Source organism: Bombina bombina, chromosome 4 (genome assembly GCF_027579735.1).
Source record: "Bombina bombina isolate aBomBom1 chromosome 4, aBomBom1.pri, whole genome shotgun sequence".
Taxonomy (NCBI): Eukaryota; Metazoa; Chordata; class Amphibia; order Anura; family Bombinatoridae; genus Bombina; species Bombina bombina.
The window spans coordinates 174,715,939-174,734,033 of NC_069502.1; the positions used below are offsets into that span (position 1 = coordinate 174,715,939).

Consider the following 18,095-nt stretch of genomic DNA (forward strand, 5'->3'; position numbering starts at 1 on the left):
GATAAGCATAAAGTTATCTTACAAACTAAACAAGATTATACTTTTAGGAAAGTTTGTGCAGACTTTTGAGCCTGTGGTTCTCATCTGCGATCAAAATGTTTGTTTCAATGCATCAGAAATGAATCACTGTATTGCAAAAGACTTGCAGGCTCAACAAATGTTTAAATAATCTTACTATTTGTAGGCCAGGGACACCCCCTAAGACTCCTCTTGAATGAGGTCTATCTTATCTCCTTTGCATTAGTCATTTGGGAACACATATAAATGAGTTCCTGAACTGATTAACCAATCACTATACAGCAAGTAGGAAGATAGATCAGTGGTCTGAATTGAATGTGATGCACTCCAGCTTCTCTGATGGCAGTGGAAAAACTACAGTTTTTCAAACTTAAAGCGCTATCATTCATTAGAGCATTTAATTTTATCACAACTACCACAAACAGGTTAAACACATGGGTAAAGTACATCTCAGGCGCAGCAGAAAACTACTGGTTCCAAGCAGGGACTACGTCAGACCCAATTAGCAATGCTAGTCTCATGATCCAGCTGTGCAGCTATTGCTGCTTATTGGCTCAGTAGCAATTTCTGCTCCGGAACAGCAGTTTTCTGTAGCTCCCGAGAAGTACTTTAGCCCCATTGAGTGCATTAAGCTCATAGATTTGTAGGGTTGATAGTAATAAAATGGCATGCTCTAACAAAAGAGCGCATGTAATTTGTTAACTAATGACCCTTTAAATTACAAGAAAAAAATGCAAACTAAAGTTGCTTTGTAGTGTATAATTTAACTTTTTATACGGGATAACATTTTGAATTTAATGTCCATTTAACTCTAGTTCATTTCTGTGCGCTACCAATACAAATCATATACTGTTTTTCATCAGATCCTACACTTTGAGAAATACCTTTTTAATTTTCAGAAAATCCCCTAAATAACAAATGGTCGTTATCTAGAAAGGAGAATGTCACTTTTTTGAGAATGTTTGGTAAATAAATACACAATTTATGCTTACCTGATAAATTTATTTCTCTTGTGGTGTATCCAGTCCACGGATCATCCATTACTTGTGGGATATTCTCATTCCCAACAGGAAGTTGCAAGAGGACACCCACAGCAGAGCTGTTATATAGCTCCTCCCCTAACTGCCATATCCAGTCATTCGACCGAAAACACGCAGAGAAAGGAGAAACCATAGGGTGCAGTGGTGACTGTAGTTTAAATGAAAAAATTACCTGCCTTAAAATGACAGGGCGGGCCGTGGACTGGATACACCACAAGAGAAATACATTTATCAGGTAAGCATAAATTGTGTTTTCTCTTGTAAGGTGTATCCAGTCCACGGATCATCCATTACTTGTGGGATACCAATACCAAAGCTAAAGTACACGGATGAAGGGAGGGACAAGGCAGGTACTTAAACGGAAGGTACCACTGCCTGTAAAACCTTTCTCCCAAAAATAGCCTCCGAAGAAGCAAAAGTATCAAATTTGTAGAATTTGGAAAAAGTATGAAGCGAAGACCAAGTCGCCGCCTTGCAAATCTGTTCAACAGAGGCCTCATTTTTAAAGGCCCAAGTGGAAGCCACAGCTCTAGTAGAATGAGCTGTAATCCTTTCAGGAGGCTGCTGTCCAGCAGTCTCATAGGCTAAGCGGATTATGCTTCTTAGCCAAAAAGAAAGAGAGGTTGCCGAAGCCTTTTGACCTCTCCTCTGTCCAGAGTAGACAACAAACAAAGCAGATGTTTGACGAAAATCTTTAGTAGCTTGTAAGTAAAACTTTAAAGCACGAACCATGTCCAGATTGTGTAATAGACGTTCCTTCTTTGAAGAACGATTAGGACACAAGGATGGAACAACAATCTCTTGATTGATATTCTTGTTAGATACCACCTTAGGTAAAAACCCAGGTTTGGTACGCAGGACTACCTTATCCGTATGGAAGATCAGATAAGGAGAATCACATTGTAAAGCAGATAACTCGGAGACTCTACGAGCCGAGGAAATAGCTACCAAAAAAGAACTTTCCAAGATAAAAGTTTGATATCTATGGAATGAAGAGGTTCAAACGGAACTCCTTGAAGAACCTTAAGAACCAAATTTAAGCTCCATGGGGGAGCAACAGGTTTAAACACAGGCTTGATTCTAACCAAAGCCTGACAAAATGCCTGAACGTCTGGAACATCTGCCAGACGCTTGTGCAAAAGAATAGACAGAGCAGAAATCTGTCCTTTTAAGGAACTAGCTGACAATCCTTTTTCTAAACCATCTTGAAGAAAGGATAATATTCTAGGAATCCTGACCTTACTCCATGAGTAACCTTTGGATTCACACCAATTAAGATATTTACGCCATATCTTATGGTAAATTTTCCTGGTAACAGTCTTTCGTGCCTGTATTAAGGTATCAATGACTGACTCGGAGAAGCCACACTTTGATAAAATCAAGCGTTCAATCTCCAGGCAGTCAGTCTCAGAGAAATTAGATTTGGATGGTTGAAAGGACCCTGACGTAGAAGGTCCTGTCTCAGAGGCAGAGTCCATGGTGGAAAGGATGACATGTCCACCAGATCTGCATACCAGGTCCTGCGTGGCCACGCAGGCGCTATCAAAATCACCGATGCTCTCTCCTGCTTGACCTTGGCAATCAGTCGAGGGAGCAGAGGAAACGGTGGAAACACATAAGCCAGGTTGAAAGACCAGAGCGCTGCTAGAGCATCTATCAGCGTCGCCTTGGGATCCCTGGACCTGGATCCGTAACAAGGAAGCTTGGCGTTCTGGCGAGACGCCATGAGATCCAGTTCTGGTTTGCCCCAACGATGAATCAATTGGGCAAACACCTCCGGATGGAGTTCCCACTCTCCCGGATGAAAAGTCTGACGACTTAGAAAATCCCCCTCCCAGTTCTCTACGCCTGGGATATGGATAGCTGATAGGTGGCAAGAGTGAATCTCTGCCCAGCGAATTATCTTTGAGACTTCTAACATCGCTAGGGAACTTCTTGTTCCCCCTTGATGGTTGATGTAAGCCACAGTCGTGATGTTGTCCAACTGAAATCTGATGTACCTCAGAGTTACTAACTGAGGCCAAGCCTGAAGAGCATTGAATATTGCTCTCAGTTCCAGAATATTTATTGGAAGGAGTATCTCCTCCTGAGTCCACGATCCCTGAGCCTTCAGGGAGTTCCAGACTGCACCCCAACCTAGAAGGCTGGCATCTGTTGTTACAATTGTCCAATCTGGCCTGCGAAAGGTCATACCTTTGGACAGATGGACCCGAGATAGCCACCAGAGAAGAGAATCCCTGGTCTCTTGATCCAGATATAGTAGAGGGGACAAATCTGTGTAATCCCCGTTCCACTGACTGAGCATGCATAGTTGCAGCGGTCTTCCATGCACTGAGCCACCGAAGGGCGCGGAATGGAATGAAGAACACGGCAGGAATTTAGAAGCTTTGATAACCTGGACTCCGTCAGGAAAATTTTCATTTCTACAGAATCTATCAGAGTCCCTAGGAAGGAAACTCTTGTGAGTGGGGATAGAGAACTCTTTTCCTCGTTCACTTTCCACCCATGCGATCTCAGAAATGCTAGTACTACGTCCGTATGAGACTTGGCAATTTGGAAGTTTGACGCCTGTATCAGGATGTCGTCTAAATAAGGGGCCACTGATATGCCCCGTGGTCTTAGGACCGCCGGAAGCGACCCCAGAACCTTCATAAAGATTCTTGGGGCTGTAGCTAATCCAAAGGGAAGGGCTACAAACTGGTAATGCCTGTCTAGAAAGGCAAACCTGAGAAACCGATGATAATCTTTGTGTATCGGAATATGAAGATAAGCATCCTTTAAATCCACTGTAGTCATATATTGACCCTCCTGGATCATAGGTAGGATGGTACGAATAGTTTCCATCTTGAATGATGGAACTCTGAGGAATTTGTTTAAGATCTTTAGATCCAAAATTGGTCTGAAGGTTCCCTCTTTTTTGGGAACCACAAACGGATTTGAGTAAAAACCCTGTCCCTGTTCCTCCTTTGGAACTGGATGGATCACTCCCATAACTAGGAGGTCTCGTACACAGTGTAAGAATGCCTCTCTCTTTATCTGGTTTGCAGATAATTGTGAAAGGTGAAATCTCCCTTTTGGAGGGGAAGCTTTGAAATCCAGAAGATATCCCTGGGATATAATTTCCAGCGCCCAGGGATCCTGGACATCTCTTGCCCACGCCTGGGCAAAGAGTGAAAGTCTGCCCCCTACTAGATCCGTTACCGGATAGGGGGCCGTTCCTTCATGCTGTCTTAGAGGTAGCAGCAGGCTTTTTGGCCTGCTTACCTCTGTTCCAGGTCTGGTTTGGTCTCCAGACCGTCTTGGACTGAGCAAAAGTTCCCTCTTGTTTTGCATTAGAGGAAGTTGATGCCGCACCTGCCTTGAAGTTTCGAAAGGCACGAAAATTAGACTGTTTGGCCCTTGATTTGGACCTGTCCTGAGGAAGGGCATGACCTTTTCCTCCAGTGATATCAGCAATAATCTCCTTCAAACCAGGCCTGAATAGGGTCTGCCCCTTGAAGGGAATGTTAAGTATCTTAGATTTTGAAGTCACGTCAGCTGACCATGATTTAAGCCATAGCGCCCTGCGTGCCTGTATAGCAAAACCAGAATTCTTAGCCGTTAGTTTAGTCAAATGAACAATGGCATCAGAAACAAAAGAATTGGCTAGCTTAAGTGCCCTAAGCTTGACAAGTATGTCATCCAATGGAGTCGCTACCTGTAAAGCCTCTTCCAGAGACTCAAACCAGAACGCTGCAGCAGCAGTGACAGGAGCAATGCATGCAAGGGGCTGAAGGATAAAACCTTGTTGAATAAACATTTTCTTAAGGTAACCTTCTAATTTCTTATCCATTGGATCTAAAAAAGCACAACTGTCCTCGACAGGGATAGTAGTACGCTTTGCTAGAGTAGAAACTGCTCCCTCCACCTTAGGGACTGTCTGCCATAAGTCCCGTGTGGTGGCGTCTATTGGAAACATTTTTCTAAAAATAGGAGGGGGAGAGAACGGCACACCTGGTCTATCCCATTCCTTAGTAATAATTTCTGTAAACCTTTTAGGTATTGGAAAAACATCAGTACACACCGTAACTGCATAGTATTTATCCAGTCTACACAATTTCTCTGGCACTGCAATTGTATCACAGTCATTCAGAGCAGCTAAAACCTCTTTGAGCAGCACGCGGAGGTGTTCAAGTTTAAATTTAAATGTAGAAATATCAGAATCAGGTATCCTACCTGAGTCAGAAACATCACCCACAGACTGAAGCTCTCCTTCCTCAGCTTCTGCATATTGTGAGGCAGTATCAGACATGGTTCTTAAAGCGTCAGTATGCTCTGCATTTCGTCTAACCCCAGAGCTATCTAGCTTTCCTCTAAATTCAGGTAGTCTGGCTAATACCGCTGACAGTGTATTATCCATGACTGCCGCCATGTCTTGTAAAGTAATCGCTATGGGCGCCCTAGATGTACTTGGCGCCATTTGAGCGTGAGTCCCTTGAGCGGGAGTCAAAGGATCTGACACGTGGGGAGAGTTAGTCGGCATAACTTCCCCCTCGTCAGATTCCTCTGGTGATAATTTTTTTAAAGACAGAATATGATCTTTATTGCTTAAAGTGAAATCAGTACATTTGGTACACATTCTAAGAGGGGGTTTCACCATGGCTTTTAAACATAATGAACAAGGAGTTTCCTCTATGTCAGACATGTTTACACAGACTAGCAATGAGACCAGCAAGCTTGGAAAACACTTTAAATCAAGTTAACAAGCAAATATAAAAAACGGTACTGTGCCTTTAAGAGAAACAAATTTTGTCAGAATTTGAAAAACAGTGAAAAAAAGGCAGTTACACAAACGAAATTTTTACAGTGTGTATAATAAGCCAACAGAGCATTGCACCCACTTGCAAATGGATGATTAACCCCTTAGTTCAAAAAACGGATCAAAAAACGTTTTTTAACAGTCACAACAAACTGCCACAGCTCTGCTGTGGCCCTACCTTCCCCAATAAACGACTTTGGAAAGCCTTTGAGCCCTTTAGAGATGTCCTATAGCATTCAGGGGACCTCTGAGGAAAGCTGGATGTCTCAGTCTGTAATTTTAACTGTGCAAAAAAGCGCTAAAATAGGCCCCTCCCACTCATACTACAACAGTGGAAAGCCTCAGGAAACTGTTTCTAGGCAAAATTTAAGCCAGCCATGTGGAAAAACTAGGCCCCAATAAAGTTTTATCACCAAAGCATATATAAAAACGATTAAACATGCCAGCAAACGTTTTATATTTCAATTTTATAAGGGTATTACCCCTGAGAGTAAGCATGATACCAGTCTCTATTAAATCACTGTATTCAGGCTTAACTTACATTAATCCGGTATCAGCAGCATTTTCTAGCATTTCCAATTCTAGAAAAAATTGTAACTGTACATACTTCATAGCAGAGTAAACTGCACGCCATTCTCCCGCTGAAGTTACCTCTCTCCTCAGACATATGTGAGAACAGCAATGGATCTTAGTTACAACCTGCTAAGATCATAGAAAACTCAGGCAGATTCTTCTTCTATTTACTGCCTGGGATAAAATAGTACAACTCCGGTACTATTTAAAATAACAAACTTTTGATTGAAGATAAAAAACTAACTATATTTCACCACTCTCTCTTACTACCTCCATGCGTGTTGAGAGTTGCAAGAGAATGACTGGATATGGCAGTTAGGGGAGGAGCTATATAACAGCTCTGCTGTGGGTGTCCTCTTGCAACTTCCTGTTGGGAATGAGAATATCCCACAAGTAATGGATGATCTGTGGACTGGATACACCTTACAAGAGAAAGCATGTGAGTTATGCTTTATATCTTGTGATACACCATTGGTTATTGTACTTATGTTTCAGAATTAAATAACACAGTTTATTTGCTTTTCAGGTCAGAAGCAACTTCCGACATCATTTTTTACACTCTACTCAACTCAAGTCGATTTATGACATAATAACATGGATAACAACACAAGTAGCAATAAGCTACACTGTGGCGCCATTTGTGCTTTTATCAGTCAAGCCATCCCTACAGTTTTACAGGTAAGTTTAAAAGTTCACTACATTTAAAGTGAAGGTAAACTTTGATGAATGAAAGCCCATTTTTTAAAAATACTATTAAAAACAGGGGCACTTTCATTCATCAAAGTTTAGAAAGCAGCTGTTTTGATTAAAAACTTACCTTTTATTTTTTTCACAGCCAGAGCAGCTTCCCCCACCCGGAGATCCATTCTTCACACGTCATCAATGACTGATCCAGCTTCCTCCAATCAAGGCTTTCCCCTCAGGGTAGTCATTTCCTGAGGCCATGTCGTGATTGCAGGAAGCTGGATTAGTCATTGCTGACGTGTGAAGAGAGGATTTCCAGGAGGGGGAAGGTGCTCTGGCTGTGAAAAAAACAAAAGTAAGTTTTTAATCAAAACGGCTGCTTTCTAAACTTTGATGAATGAATGTGCCCGTTTTTAATAGTTTTTTTTAAAAACGGGCTTTCATTCATCAAAGTTTACCTTCACTTTAAGTGTAGAAGTCATACAGAAGGTTACGCTCACAGACCGAGAATCATACAAATGTATTCATCGCTTCTCCTGTGATTGGACACATGCTACCACTGGTCTCAATTGCTTTTGTCTCCTGAGCAGGATATTTATGATCCATAAAGAAGCTGAACAGATGTAATTTGAGGCGCTTGCACAATAAATAAACCTTCAATACAAAAAGTTTAAAGGGACAGTAAGCACCTTGTAACTATACTACAGTGATGTTGTGCTGCTATAGAATAGCATATCATCTAAGTCTAAACACTTTTAAAACAAATTGACATATTTTTTATGTAATTGTTTTTCATTAGCCAAACTGCACCCACCATTTGTGTTATTTGGAGGAGCCAATTGAGGCTTGGATCTCCAGACAACTAGTCACTTCCATAATGTTAGTAGAAATGCATTGTTTTGCCATTGTTATCAGTTAAATCCAAATAGGGGAAGATATGTAGAAGGGTTAGCCTTGATGAGTCAGCAGGGTGCATTTTTAGTTCTGCGAATTAGAAAATGCTTAATTTTCAGAGGTAAATTACTTGAAAAGGGGGCAACATTAATAATGAAAATATATTGCAAAGTTGCTTTATTATGCATAAACATTTTATATAAAAAAATCAAGGTATTTACTGTGCATAGGTGCATTACATTTTTAAATATAAACACTTTTTAATATACTTTCATTAGCAAAAATGCCTCTATGCCTGTAGTAAAATATATTACTGGTTTACAGCGGCATACACACATATGCTGTGAATGTCCATGCACCAGTATTCATACACTACACCTTCTCAGAGTGTCAGTAGTGGCTTGTTCAAACAGATGTGTTTAACTATATTTACAGTAACTCTATTTCACCTATAGCCAGTTACTATATTTCCAATAGCTCCTTATTCATAAAGCATAATTATACTGTCTGTTTTACCTAGCTCCTGGTATTACTGCCTCCATATTGCCTGCATACTGGTGCTGCTCTTACTGCCAGCTAGAGCAAGGAAAAAGGAAAGAAATGACCGTGAAACCACTGTTCCTTTACTTGCAAAACCAAGAGAAGAAACCGTTTCTACAAATAACAGCCATTCCACCTCAAACAATAACTGCAACCAGAGAGAGGAGACAGCCTGGCGACGCCAAAGCACATCTCAATGACAGGGGAAATAATAGCATTTTGTATGTTTTTAAATTCCATTTTTAGAACCTCCTTCTGGTTTGTAATTGTGCACAGAATAAGGTGGTATTACAAAATATTATCTAAGGATAGCACTGCAAAGGAAGCTCGTAAACTCCGCAATGCTGAGCCATGTGGGCCTAGCCTTAACAAGATATTTCCATTATTTTTAATGGGTACTCAGGACTTGTCAAATACGTCACAAGGATCATGCTGTATGTGTTCCTTTGGTAAACGTATGTTGTCTCAAGGCATTGAAGGGGTTACACGAGACAGGTACAAAAAAATGTAGAGATCACGGAAAATAATTCCGAACCCTTTGCCTTAATCCCTCTATGTAATGAATGAAATTATTAGGAGGAATAGTTATATGTACGTTTGATTATTTTACAAGTGCTGCTGCCAACAAAGAGTAGTAATATTTGACTAAGATGTCAGTGTTCTAATTTGCAAAACAAGATAATAATTAAATCTCTGAAGAAATCTAACTAGTTAAGGAGCCCAGCACCACCATCATATGATGCCCTACCATTTATGGCTTCATTAGAGATATTTGCTTTCTACTTTGATATGTTAAGTGTATTAGTAATGTGGAAAGTTGGCCTGAAATAAGGGAAGTCCTCTTTAAACCTAAAAATATAAAACAGCTAAAGGAGATTTATGCATTTGGTAGAAGCCATGTTATATTTTAATGATGAATTACTGCAGGTTTCTTCTTTACTTACGTTTGGGTGACATTAAGGAATTCCATGTGTATTATTATATGTCATGTTGCTAAAAGGAACAAATAGCTCTGATGGTTTCTGTGGGATATGCTGACATGGTGTTCATCTCTTTTGTCACTTTATATGGCCACTATCAAATCAGACATCTTTGTGTACTCCTTTTGATACTTGTAAAAATGGTAGAAAAATCAGCAATATGTCAGCAGTTCCTTGACACAATGAATATATCTCTAAAGACATTTTTGGTGTAAATATGGCATGAAAAGAAATGACAAGAACAGCCTTAGACTAAAAAAGTAACATCTAAGGGACACTTGTCACTTTCTTAATGCCCATAAATAAAAATGCCTACTGTAGATCTCTTGATTTTAGAGAAAACCATTAGTCCCAATAAAACTTTCTTCAAACCTTCTAAAAACTACTCAAAACCTCAAACTGACTTAGCACGTAACATTTGCAGAAGGACCAAGCTGACTGTGGCAAGAGGGAATAATAGTGTCATATTGAACAGTGATGCCGCTGTTTGGTCACTCTATCTTCATATGCTGTTTTAAAGAGACAGTTTACTCAAAAATCTTCTCCCCTTTAATTTGTTCCCAATGATCCACTTTACCTGCTGAAGTGTATTAAATTGTTTACATGAATTTCCCTTACACTTATATTGGCACTTGAAATAGTTGATTTAGTCTGTGGTATCCCCACCTATTCTGAAAGTTTCTGGCCTTAGGTCCAAGCTATAGATAAGCTGTGTAAACACAGCCAGCATAAGAACTTACACCCCCAGTGGGATATAGAAGAGATAAGGTAATAACATGTTAATTTTCCATTGTTCTCTTCAAGTATTGGTGATTGGTTTATGGACAGATATAAGATAAAGAAGCATGTGTATGTACACAATGTGATAAAGTAATGAGATATGATTAAACCTACAAGCTCAACCCATTTTATTAGGTTGTGGCTTCAAAACACAAAATCAGCCAGTTTATATACATAAATAAACCTTAAAATGCAAATTCTTATACATTTTATACTCAGCAGTTAGTAAAAAAAGTAATTGGAAACACATTAAGGGAAAAATAATTTTACAGTATACTGTCCCTTTAAGCAACTTGTCATAAGCACATTAACAAAGATGGGAGAATTGGTGTTCAAAGCTCCTATGCTGCAATGTTCTTTAATATACATAATTTGTTTAAAGCCAGCTAGAATTCCTGCAGTGTTTGTTTTATGTATTCTCTGTAGACCTGAATGTCACCTGTTTGTTTTTTTATTGCACATAAAATGCAACCTTTAATATGTTTTGGTACTTAATGAAAGTTTTTTTTAAAAGGTAATGACAAACCACTTTTTTCCACAAGTGATTCTGAGCTTCGGTGTCTATCTAGGAACTTGGTTGTTACAGCCCTCTGGCACCAACACCAAATTATACATTATACTATAACTTAAATAAAAACACAAAAAGGGGGATTTGTGTAGTAGTGGTATATATATTCAATAAGATAAAATAAATATATATCTATACTAAAACAATAATTATAGAAACTAATGTACTGATTAACAGTATGTTTGGCAAAAGTAAAAACAATCAGACTATTTCAAGTAGTCAGAGATTTAGCAGTTCAAAATAGTTCAACTGGAAGCTCATTTTATCTCTCGAATATCCCAGACCCTGAACTGACTTGTTCTTTTAGTGAGTAAAATAACTAAAGCGCACCATTCTGTAAGGAAACATATTTTATGATAGTTTAGTGTTACTGTTTTAGAGCTTGTATGTGGCATTAAGAAGAAGATTTATTCATAGGTAAATACAATCAGTCTTCTATGGGGTATATACTTCCTCTGACCTCTGGAAGTAGAAGACAAGTAAAATTAAAAGTCCAGAGGCTTCTCTACCATTTAACTGTGCAATTTTGAACCTTACACTGATTCTTAGACAACTCCTAGCCAACTGCAAGTTAAATCAGCTGCGAGTAGGATCTAAGAAGTCTTGTCAGTAAGGCGAGGTCCCTCAAAGAAGTTTTGAAATACAAATTTTATCTTGATAGATGTTTATCTTCCTATGCAGGTTTCTGGATTTGAAGGGGAGACTCAAACATTTCCAAAGATTATGTGTAACTTCTCTGCCTGACTGCAAATGTTTGATAATCAGGGCCGTAGTGAGAGAAGTCTGCAGTGAATACACCAACTGTCCCCATGAATTCCATGTTGGGTAAATCTGTAGAGGGAATCCTTAGGCTAGATTGTAAAAGCTACTTAATGATATACTTGTGTTTTCTAATCGTGTCTAACATTTTTTTAAGCATTTTTGCAAACACTTGCATATTGGCTAAGGACATGTGCACACTTCTGAGCTCACCTAGGATTACTTATTAACAAAGGATACCAGGAGAACTAAGCAAAATTGATAATAGAAGTAAATTGAAAAGTTGTTTAAAATCACATGCTCTATCTGAATCAGGAAAGTTTAATTTTGCCTTTACTGTTCCGTTAAGGTAGTTAATAAAATACAGTTACAGTGACAATAGAGACTTGATGATACAAATGTACACAGGGGTGATCAAAATATTCAGCTGTTTGGTACATAATGGGCTAGATTACGATTGGAACGCAAAAATGTGCTTTTGCAAGTACGATATTTGTGCTCCACTCAGTAATACCGGCGCATGCAAATGTGCGCTGATATTACAGGTTCAGTGCAGTGCGAACGCAACATCGCGTTTGCATTAAATCTAACCCCCAAATAGGTACTCGCTGTTTATGAAGTCCGGCGGAGAAGGTCCTGTTCCAGGTGGCGGTAAAGTCTTCTTCCAATCGTCCGACATCTTCTTCCAAGCGAGGACCACTTCCTTCTTCATCCTAAACCAAGCCGGAGTGGAGATGAGGGCGGAGCAGGACCGGCGACTGCGGATCCATGGAGCATGGAGGATCCTCTTCGTACGATCGCCGCCATAAACGAATAGAGAATTCAAGGTACGCGTTTAAATATGGCGTCCCTTACATTCCTATTGGCTAATTTGATTCTTCAAATTCAAATCAGCCAATAGGATGATAGCTACTGAAATCCTATTGGCTGATCCTCCACGCTTAAAAAAAAGAAAAATTTCCGGCACCCCAGTAAAATTAAATTTGCTTTTATTGTGGTAAGTCTATTTCATTGGTACTAGGCTGAAACATACATCTTACGCGTTTCGGCTAGTGCCTTAGTCATATATGCTGCCTTCAAATTCATAATCAGTTGCCCATTGGTCAAACTCAAAGCACATAAATCACATGATAAAAAGCCCTATTAACACGTAAACACAAAATAACAATGCTGATAATATATTTTTGGGCAATGGTAAAAATGGGCTATGTAAAACAATAATAATAGTAATGATGATAAGTATCAGAGAGAAAACAAAAACAAAACAGATGCCTAAACACCTCAAGCTAACGTTATGTGCATATTTGAATAAGCTTATAAATGATAAAATATAAATGAGCTTTCGACCAGATGTATATATATACAGTATATATATATATATATATATATATATATATATATATATATATACATACATATACTGTACATAGCCACCTAAGGCCATTCTTATAGAAAGTCGTATATGCACTAAATGTACAGCTACTGCCCTCAATGCCAATGTGCATTAGAAACCTGTTAATGTTTGGTTGCTTTTAAATCCTACTATCCTATTTATCATCATACTAAAATAGTTCTAAAATGTGTTTAACCATCCCATAATACCATTAAATTAATCATTTGTGATATGTTTGCTGTACTTTAGTGAGTTTGTTTCTTGTAAATAAAAACTTAACGCAAATGTCTCTGCTTGTAGAGTCACTTGACTCACAAGCTTATCTTGTATCCATGATTCAGAACGGTAAATAATCCTGAACCACAGAAGCTTTGATAATGTAAAGAGAACATAAGTGAACTTGTTAACTGTATACTATTTGTTCGTGAAATTAATGCTATTATTAACACTAGATGAAAACTCTTTGAATCCCTATGATCAATTTGATTACATATATATATAGAGAGAGGTAAAGTTAAAATGTTTGGATATAAACTCCAAAGACCACTAATTGTGCTCATATAAATGGACCAATTCCTAACTTGTATTATTATTATCAAATATAAAACACTTGGACTGAAAACTGTTATCTTGTGTCATGCATGGGTTGTGATTTTAACAAGATTACTCCCAGAAATTAACCAAGTCAAAGTGGGAGTTAAAACCCTTGGGTGACCTAGTGTCCAGGGTGAATATCCAGTACATCTTTCTCTTGAAGAGGAGTCTGCTGCGATCACCAACTCTCTCAAAATTACTAATTTTCCCTATGATTTTTCATTTGAAAGAGCTGACATCTCCATGATGCACCTCCACATTCTTGACATCCAAAAGATGTTCCCTGATTCTGTCATGACTCTCTCTAGTAGTACAACTCACGTACTGCAATTTACACTGGATACACCAAATCAGGTACACCACATATTTTGAACGACAATTTACACAAGACTTAAGCTTGTACAATTTACCATTTGTGAGGAACTCAAAATCTGGACCCTTGTCCACATATAAACATGCTATGCATGCCCCATAGTGGCACTTATACATGCCTTTGCAAGTTAACCAAGAACTTGTCTTTTCTTTGTTGTCCCTCAATTTACTAGGTGAAATTATGTTGCCCAGTGAAGCACCATGTTTATAGGTGAATCTGCACCCTCTTTCTACAACCTTCTCTAGTTTTTCATCAGCTGAAAGCATTGCAAAATGTTTTCTAACGGTACTGCAGATCTTATCATATTCTGATGAATATTCTATAACGAAGGTTACTCTTCATACCTTTCAGAATCTCTTTTTCTGTGCTTACTGTTCTGGGTATTAGGGGGAAACTCCCTGTCCATGGAATCTACTTCACTTTTTGCTTTTGTCACATCCATTTCTGGATAACCCCTTGCTCTCAAACCTTTTCTAAGGTCCTCACTTTGTTTTGTATATTCAAAGTCACTGGAGCAATTCCGTTTTGCTCTAATTAATTGTCCTTTGGATATAGCATATGGGGATGGCAACTCTTCCCATGCAATATCGTATTCCCTGATATGGGTTTACGATATAAAGTAGTCTCCACCTTGGTGCCATACTCCTGTGGTGCTCTTAAGGTGACAGCTAGGAAATTAATTTCCATGGGTTGATATTCAATGGTAAAAGAAATGCCAATCTCGTTACTGTTAATATACCTTATAATTCTCCACTAAAGATGGTTCACCCCTCCAAATTAATATCAAATCGTCAATGTATCGTCTATAAAAGGTGATATTTTCTCTGTAGGGGTTCCCATCTCCAAAGATGTGGACACCTCCCACAAACCTAAGCTGTCCCACATCTCTGCAGATAGAAATTCCCCTCAAAGCAGAAAAAATTGTGACTGAGAAGAAATGCTACCACCCTGAGAATATAACCTTGGAATTCTTTATCAAAATCTGTCATATGCTTTAAAAAGTAAGACAAAGCTTCTAGTCCCTTAGTGTGTTGGATGCTAGAATATAGCGCAGTGACATCAATAGTAAGCCATAAATAGCCCTCAATCCATTCCAATCCCCTTAGAAGACATAACAAATGTTGAGTATCTCACAGGTAACTTTTAAGTGACAACATCAGTGGTTGTAAGATACTATCCAACCACTGAGACAGAGGCTCACAAAGTGAGTATATGCCTGACTCTATAGGCCTGCCTCTCACATCAATTAAGGATTTATGCACCTTGGGTAGCATATGGAATATGGATAAAACTAGTTTATCAACATATAAAAAATCTGTAGGTAATATAAGAACACAGAAGCGCCACATGGCCCAATATTGTTTTGATGACAAATATAAATAAGGTAACAGGTAGATACTCACATTTAGTATGGCACCCCTAGTGGTGCAGATGGAGCGGTCTGGGATCAGTTAGCAGTCACCCAGAAGACTGACCTCCGGTATATATTTATAGTGCAGTTGTTTTTTTTTATTTTTAAAAAAGCTACATTTTTTAATAAAAAAACTATAATGCCCTCTATTTTGAGGGCATTTGGGGCACTTTTAGAAAATTAACCAGAGATCGGATCTGAGCACTAATTGTGGTAGCAATAACTAACCACTTGTAATGGCTGGTTAAAGGGACACTGTACCCAAAAATTTTCTTTCGTGATTCAGATTGAGAATGACATTTTAAGCAACTTTCTAATTTACTCCTATTATCAAATTTTCTTCATTCTCTTTGTATCTTTATTTGAAATGCAAGAATGTAAGTTTAGTTGCCGGCCCATTTTTGATGAACAACCTGGGTTGTCCTTGCTGATTGGTGGATAAATTCATCCACCAATAAAAAAGTGCTGTCCAGAGTACTGAAACCAAAAAAAAGCTTAGATGCCTTCTTTTTCAAATATTGATAGCAAGAGAATGAAGAAAAATTGATAATAGGAGTAAATTAGAAAGTTGCTTAAAATTGCATTCTCTTTCTGAATTACAAAAGAAAAAAATTGGGTTCAGTGTCCCTTTAATTATCAAATGGCTGCAAACGGGCACATTTGCTTGTTTGCGGCAGCACAATAATTTAGCGCTCCACTTGTAATCTGGCCCTCAATGTGAACTAAACTAAAAGGAAGATGTACATTGCACCTTCTCATACACTTACCCCTAATGACAGTGCAGAGCCCCAAAAAGCATGGGGCACAGGGTGGACGCCCTTCTTGCCCTGCCCAAAGAGCACATTTCGAGCCAGATCTATAAATTTGTATTCTGTTTTTCCTCTCAATTTTCTGATTTGCACCACTCCCAATGAATTATTCAACGCATTAAATTCACTAAACAAGTTTCTCCATTTCCTATGGAGTACAATCACTGCAAGCATCCTTCTATAGAATAAATTAGGAAATGGAGAGGTTTATCCCACTGTAAGGCTGTTTGAGTCTTTGTGAATCTATGCCCATGTTCCTGAATGGAAAGGTTGCATTTTCTGTCTCCCTCATGTTCTTTCATAATGAATGTTCAGGTCTGATCTGTTGATCATTCAGATTACCTCTGTATGTTTATACATTATTCAATAACTTTGTAAGTTTAGTTTTAATATTCTAGTATGTAATAACATTCATTTACTGTCTAAATTGGAGGCATAACTACTTAAATGTTGGAGTTAGAATTTTTTTTAAAAAAAAAATTAAAAATTCCAGTTAAAACCCCTGTCTCAATATTTTCAACCATTCTACTTATATTTGCAGTATTTTGGGATCTCATTTCTTAACCCATTTGCTGCCAAAGATGGCTGCAGTGTATTGTTATGCTGTGCTGCATTGCTTTCTAGCAGCCAATGGGTTAATTTTGAAACATAATGCAATGTATGTGACTTTCATTTTTAATAAACCAGAATATATTTTTGAAAATTGTTCTTTTTTTAATAGATTGCATAAATCAGATCTCGCTGTATAGTATCTACAAATACCACTGTGTACTTTGCATTGTGAAGTCATAGTTTTCCAATTACTGATTTCCAGTTTCTCAGCAGTGCTGTGTTTGTAATCTTCTTTCTCCATGTATGTTTTTATCTTTCCTTCTAAATGTTTTTTTAATTGTGTATCTTAAATTTGAATAAACTTTGAGTTTAAAACAAGTCTCATTAAAACAGATGTTTAATATAACTCACATTAACAATTTTAACTTTAAGTGTGTAAATTGTAAGCAAAGTAATGCATTGTCCATTTTTGCAACACAATGTTCAACCTTCTGAATAAAAAGTCAGACTTTTGAGCAATTAGAAGGGAAAAAATAGGCTCTATAGCAAAATGTAAAGTATATCACTCACATATAAGTTTACAGCACATCTGGGCAACAGGTTGGACAGTAGAATATATTTCAGAGTTAGAGATTTTAAGATATAAGTAGTTAAATTGACAGTAAAGTCAAAAATTAAACTTTCCTTATTCAGACAGAGCATGCAGTTTTAAGAGACTTTTCAATTTAATTCCATTATCAAATTTTTCACAGTCTTTTTGTATGAACACTTTATGAGGCACCGGCTACTACTGAGCATGTGCACAAGTGTATACGTATACTAGTCTGTAACTGGCTGTTGGCTGTCACAAGATATAAAAGGGAGCCGGCAAATAGGAGAAAAATTTGTCAGAAAAAATTCATGTAATCCTACTGTATTTAATTTTGAATGCTAAGGCTCTTTTAGAAGAGAAGATAATATAGTCAGTAAAAAACCTAATATATTAGTGAAAAGAGAAAAAAAGACGGTTGCATACCTCTCAACCATCTCACATCTTGCAGGATTGTCAAGAGTAGGGAGGTTGGGCACCTGACAAACCTACAGTTTATTGTCCCAGTTTTAAGAAAGTGCCTGAGCGATGCCCATGGCTTGCCAGACACTCCCACAGCCCACCCAGTCATGCTCCCTGGCCTGCCCACGATCCACTTTCCTGATGTGGCCCACCAATGCAGTTCTAGCAACCAATCAAAAATGCATTTACTGAAAGGTGCCCAGTTTTACCACTCAGTGTTGGATAGTGCTAATCCCGTTAGATTGAGTCTAGTAAATATTTCTATAGACCAATTCTAA

General features: G+C 38.3%; 1 protein-coding gene across 1 annotated transcript in view; it reads left to right on the top strand.

Annotated features, from left to right (window-relative positions):
- MBOAT2 (membrane bound O-acyltransferase domain containing 2) overlaps positions 1 to 17,144 on the top strand; it is a 437,306-nt gene extending 420,162 nt beyond the window's left edge. Inside the window, 2 exon segments of the mRNA XM_053709710.1 lie at positions 6,956 to 7,107; positions 8,528 to 17,144. Coding sequence (XP_053565685.1) covers positions 6,956 to 7,107; positions 8,528 to 8,747 — 372 coding nt within the window. The 3' untranslated portion in view covers positions 8,748 to 17,144.
- The last annotated feature ends 951 nt before the right edge of the window (positions 17,145 to 18,095 follow it).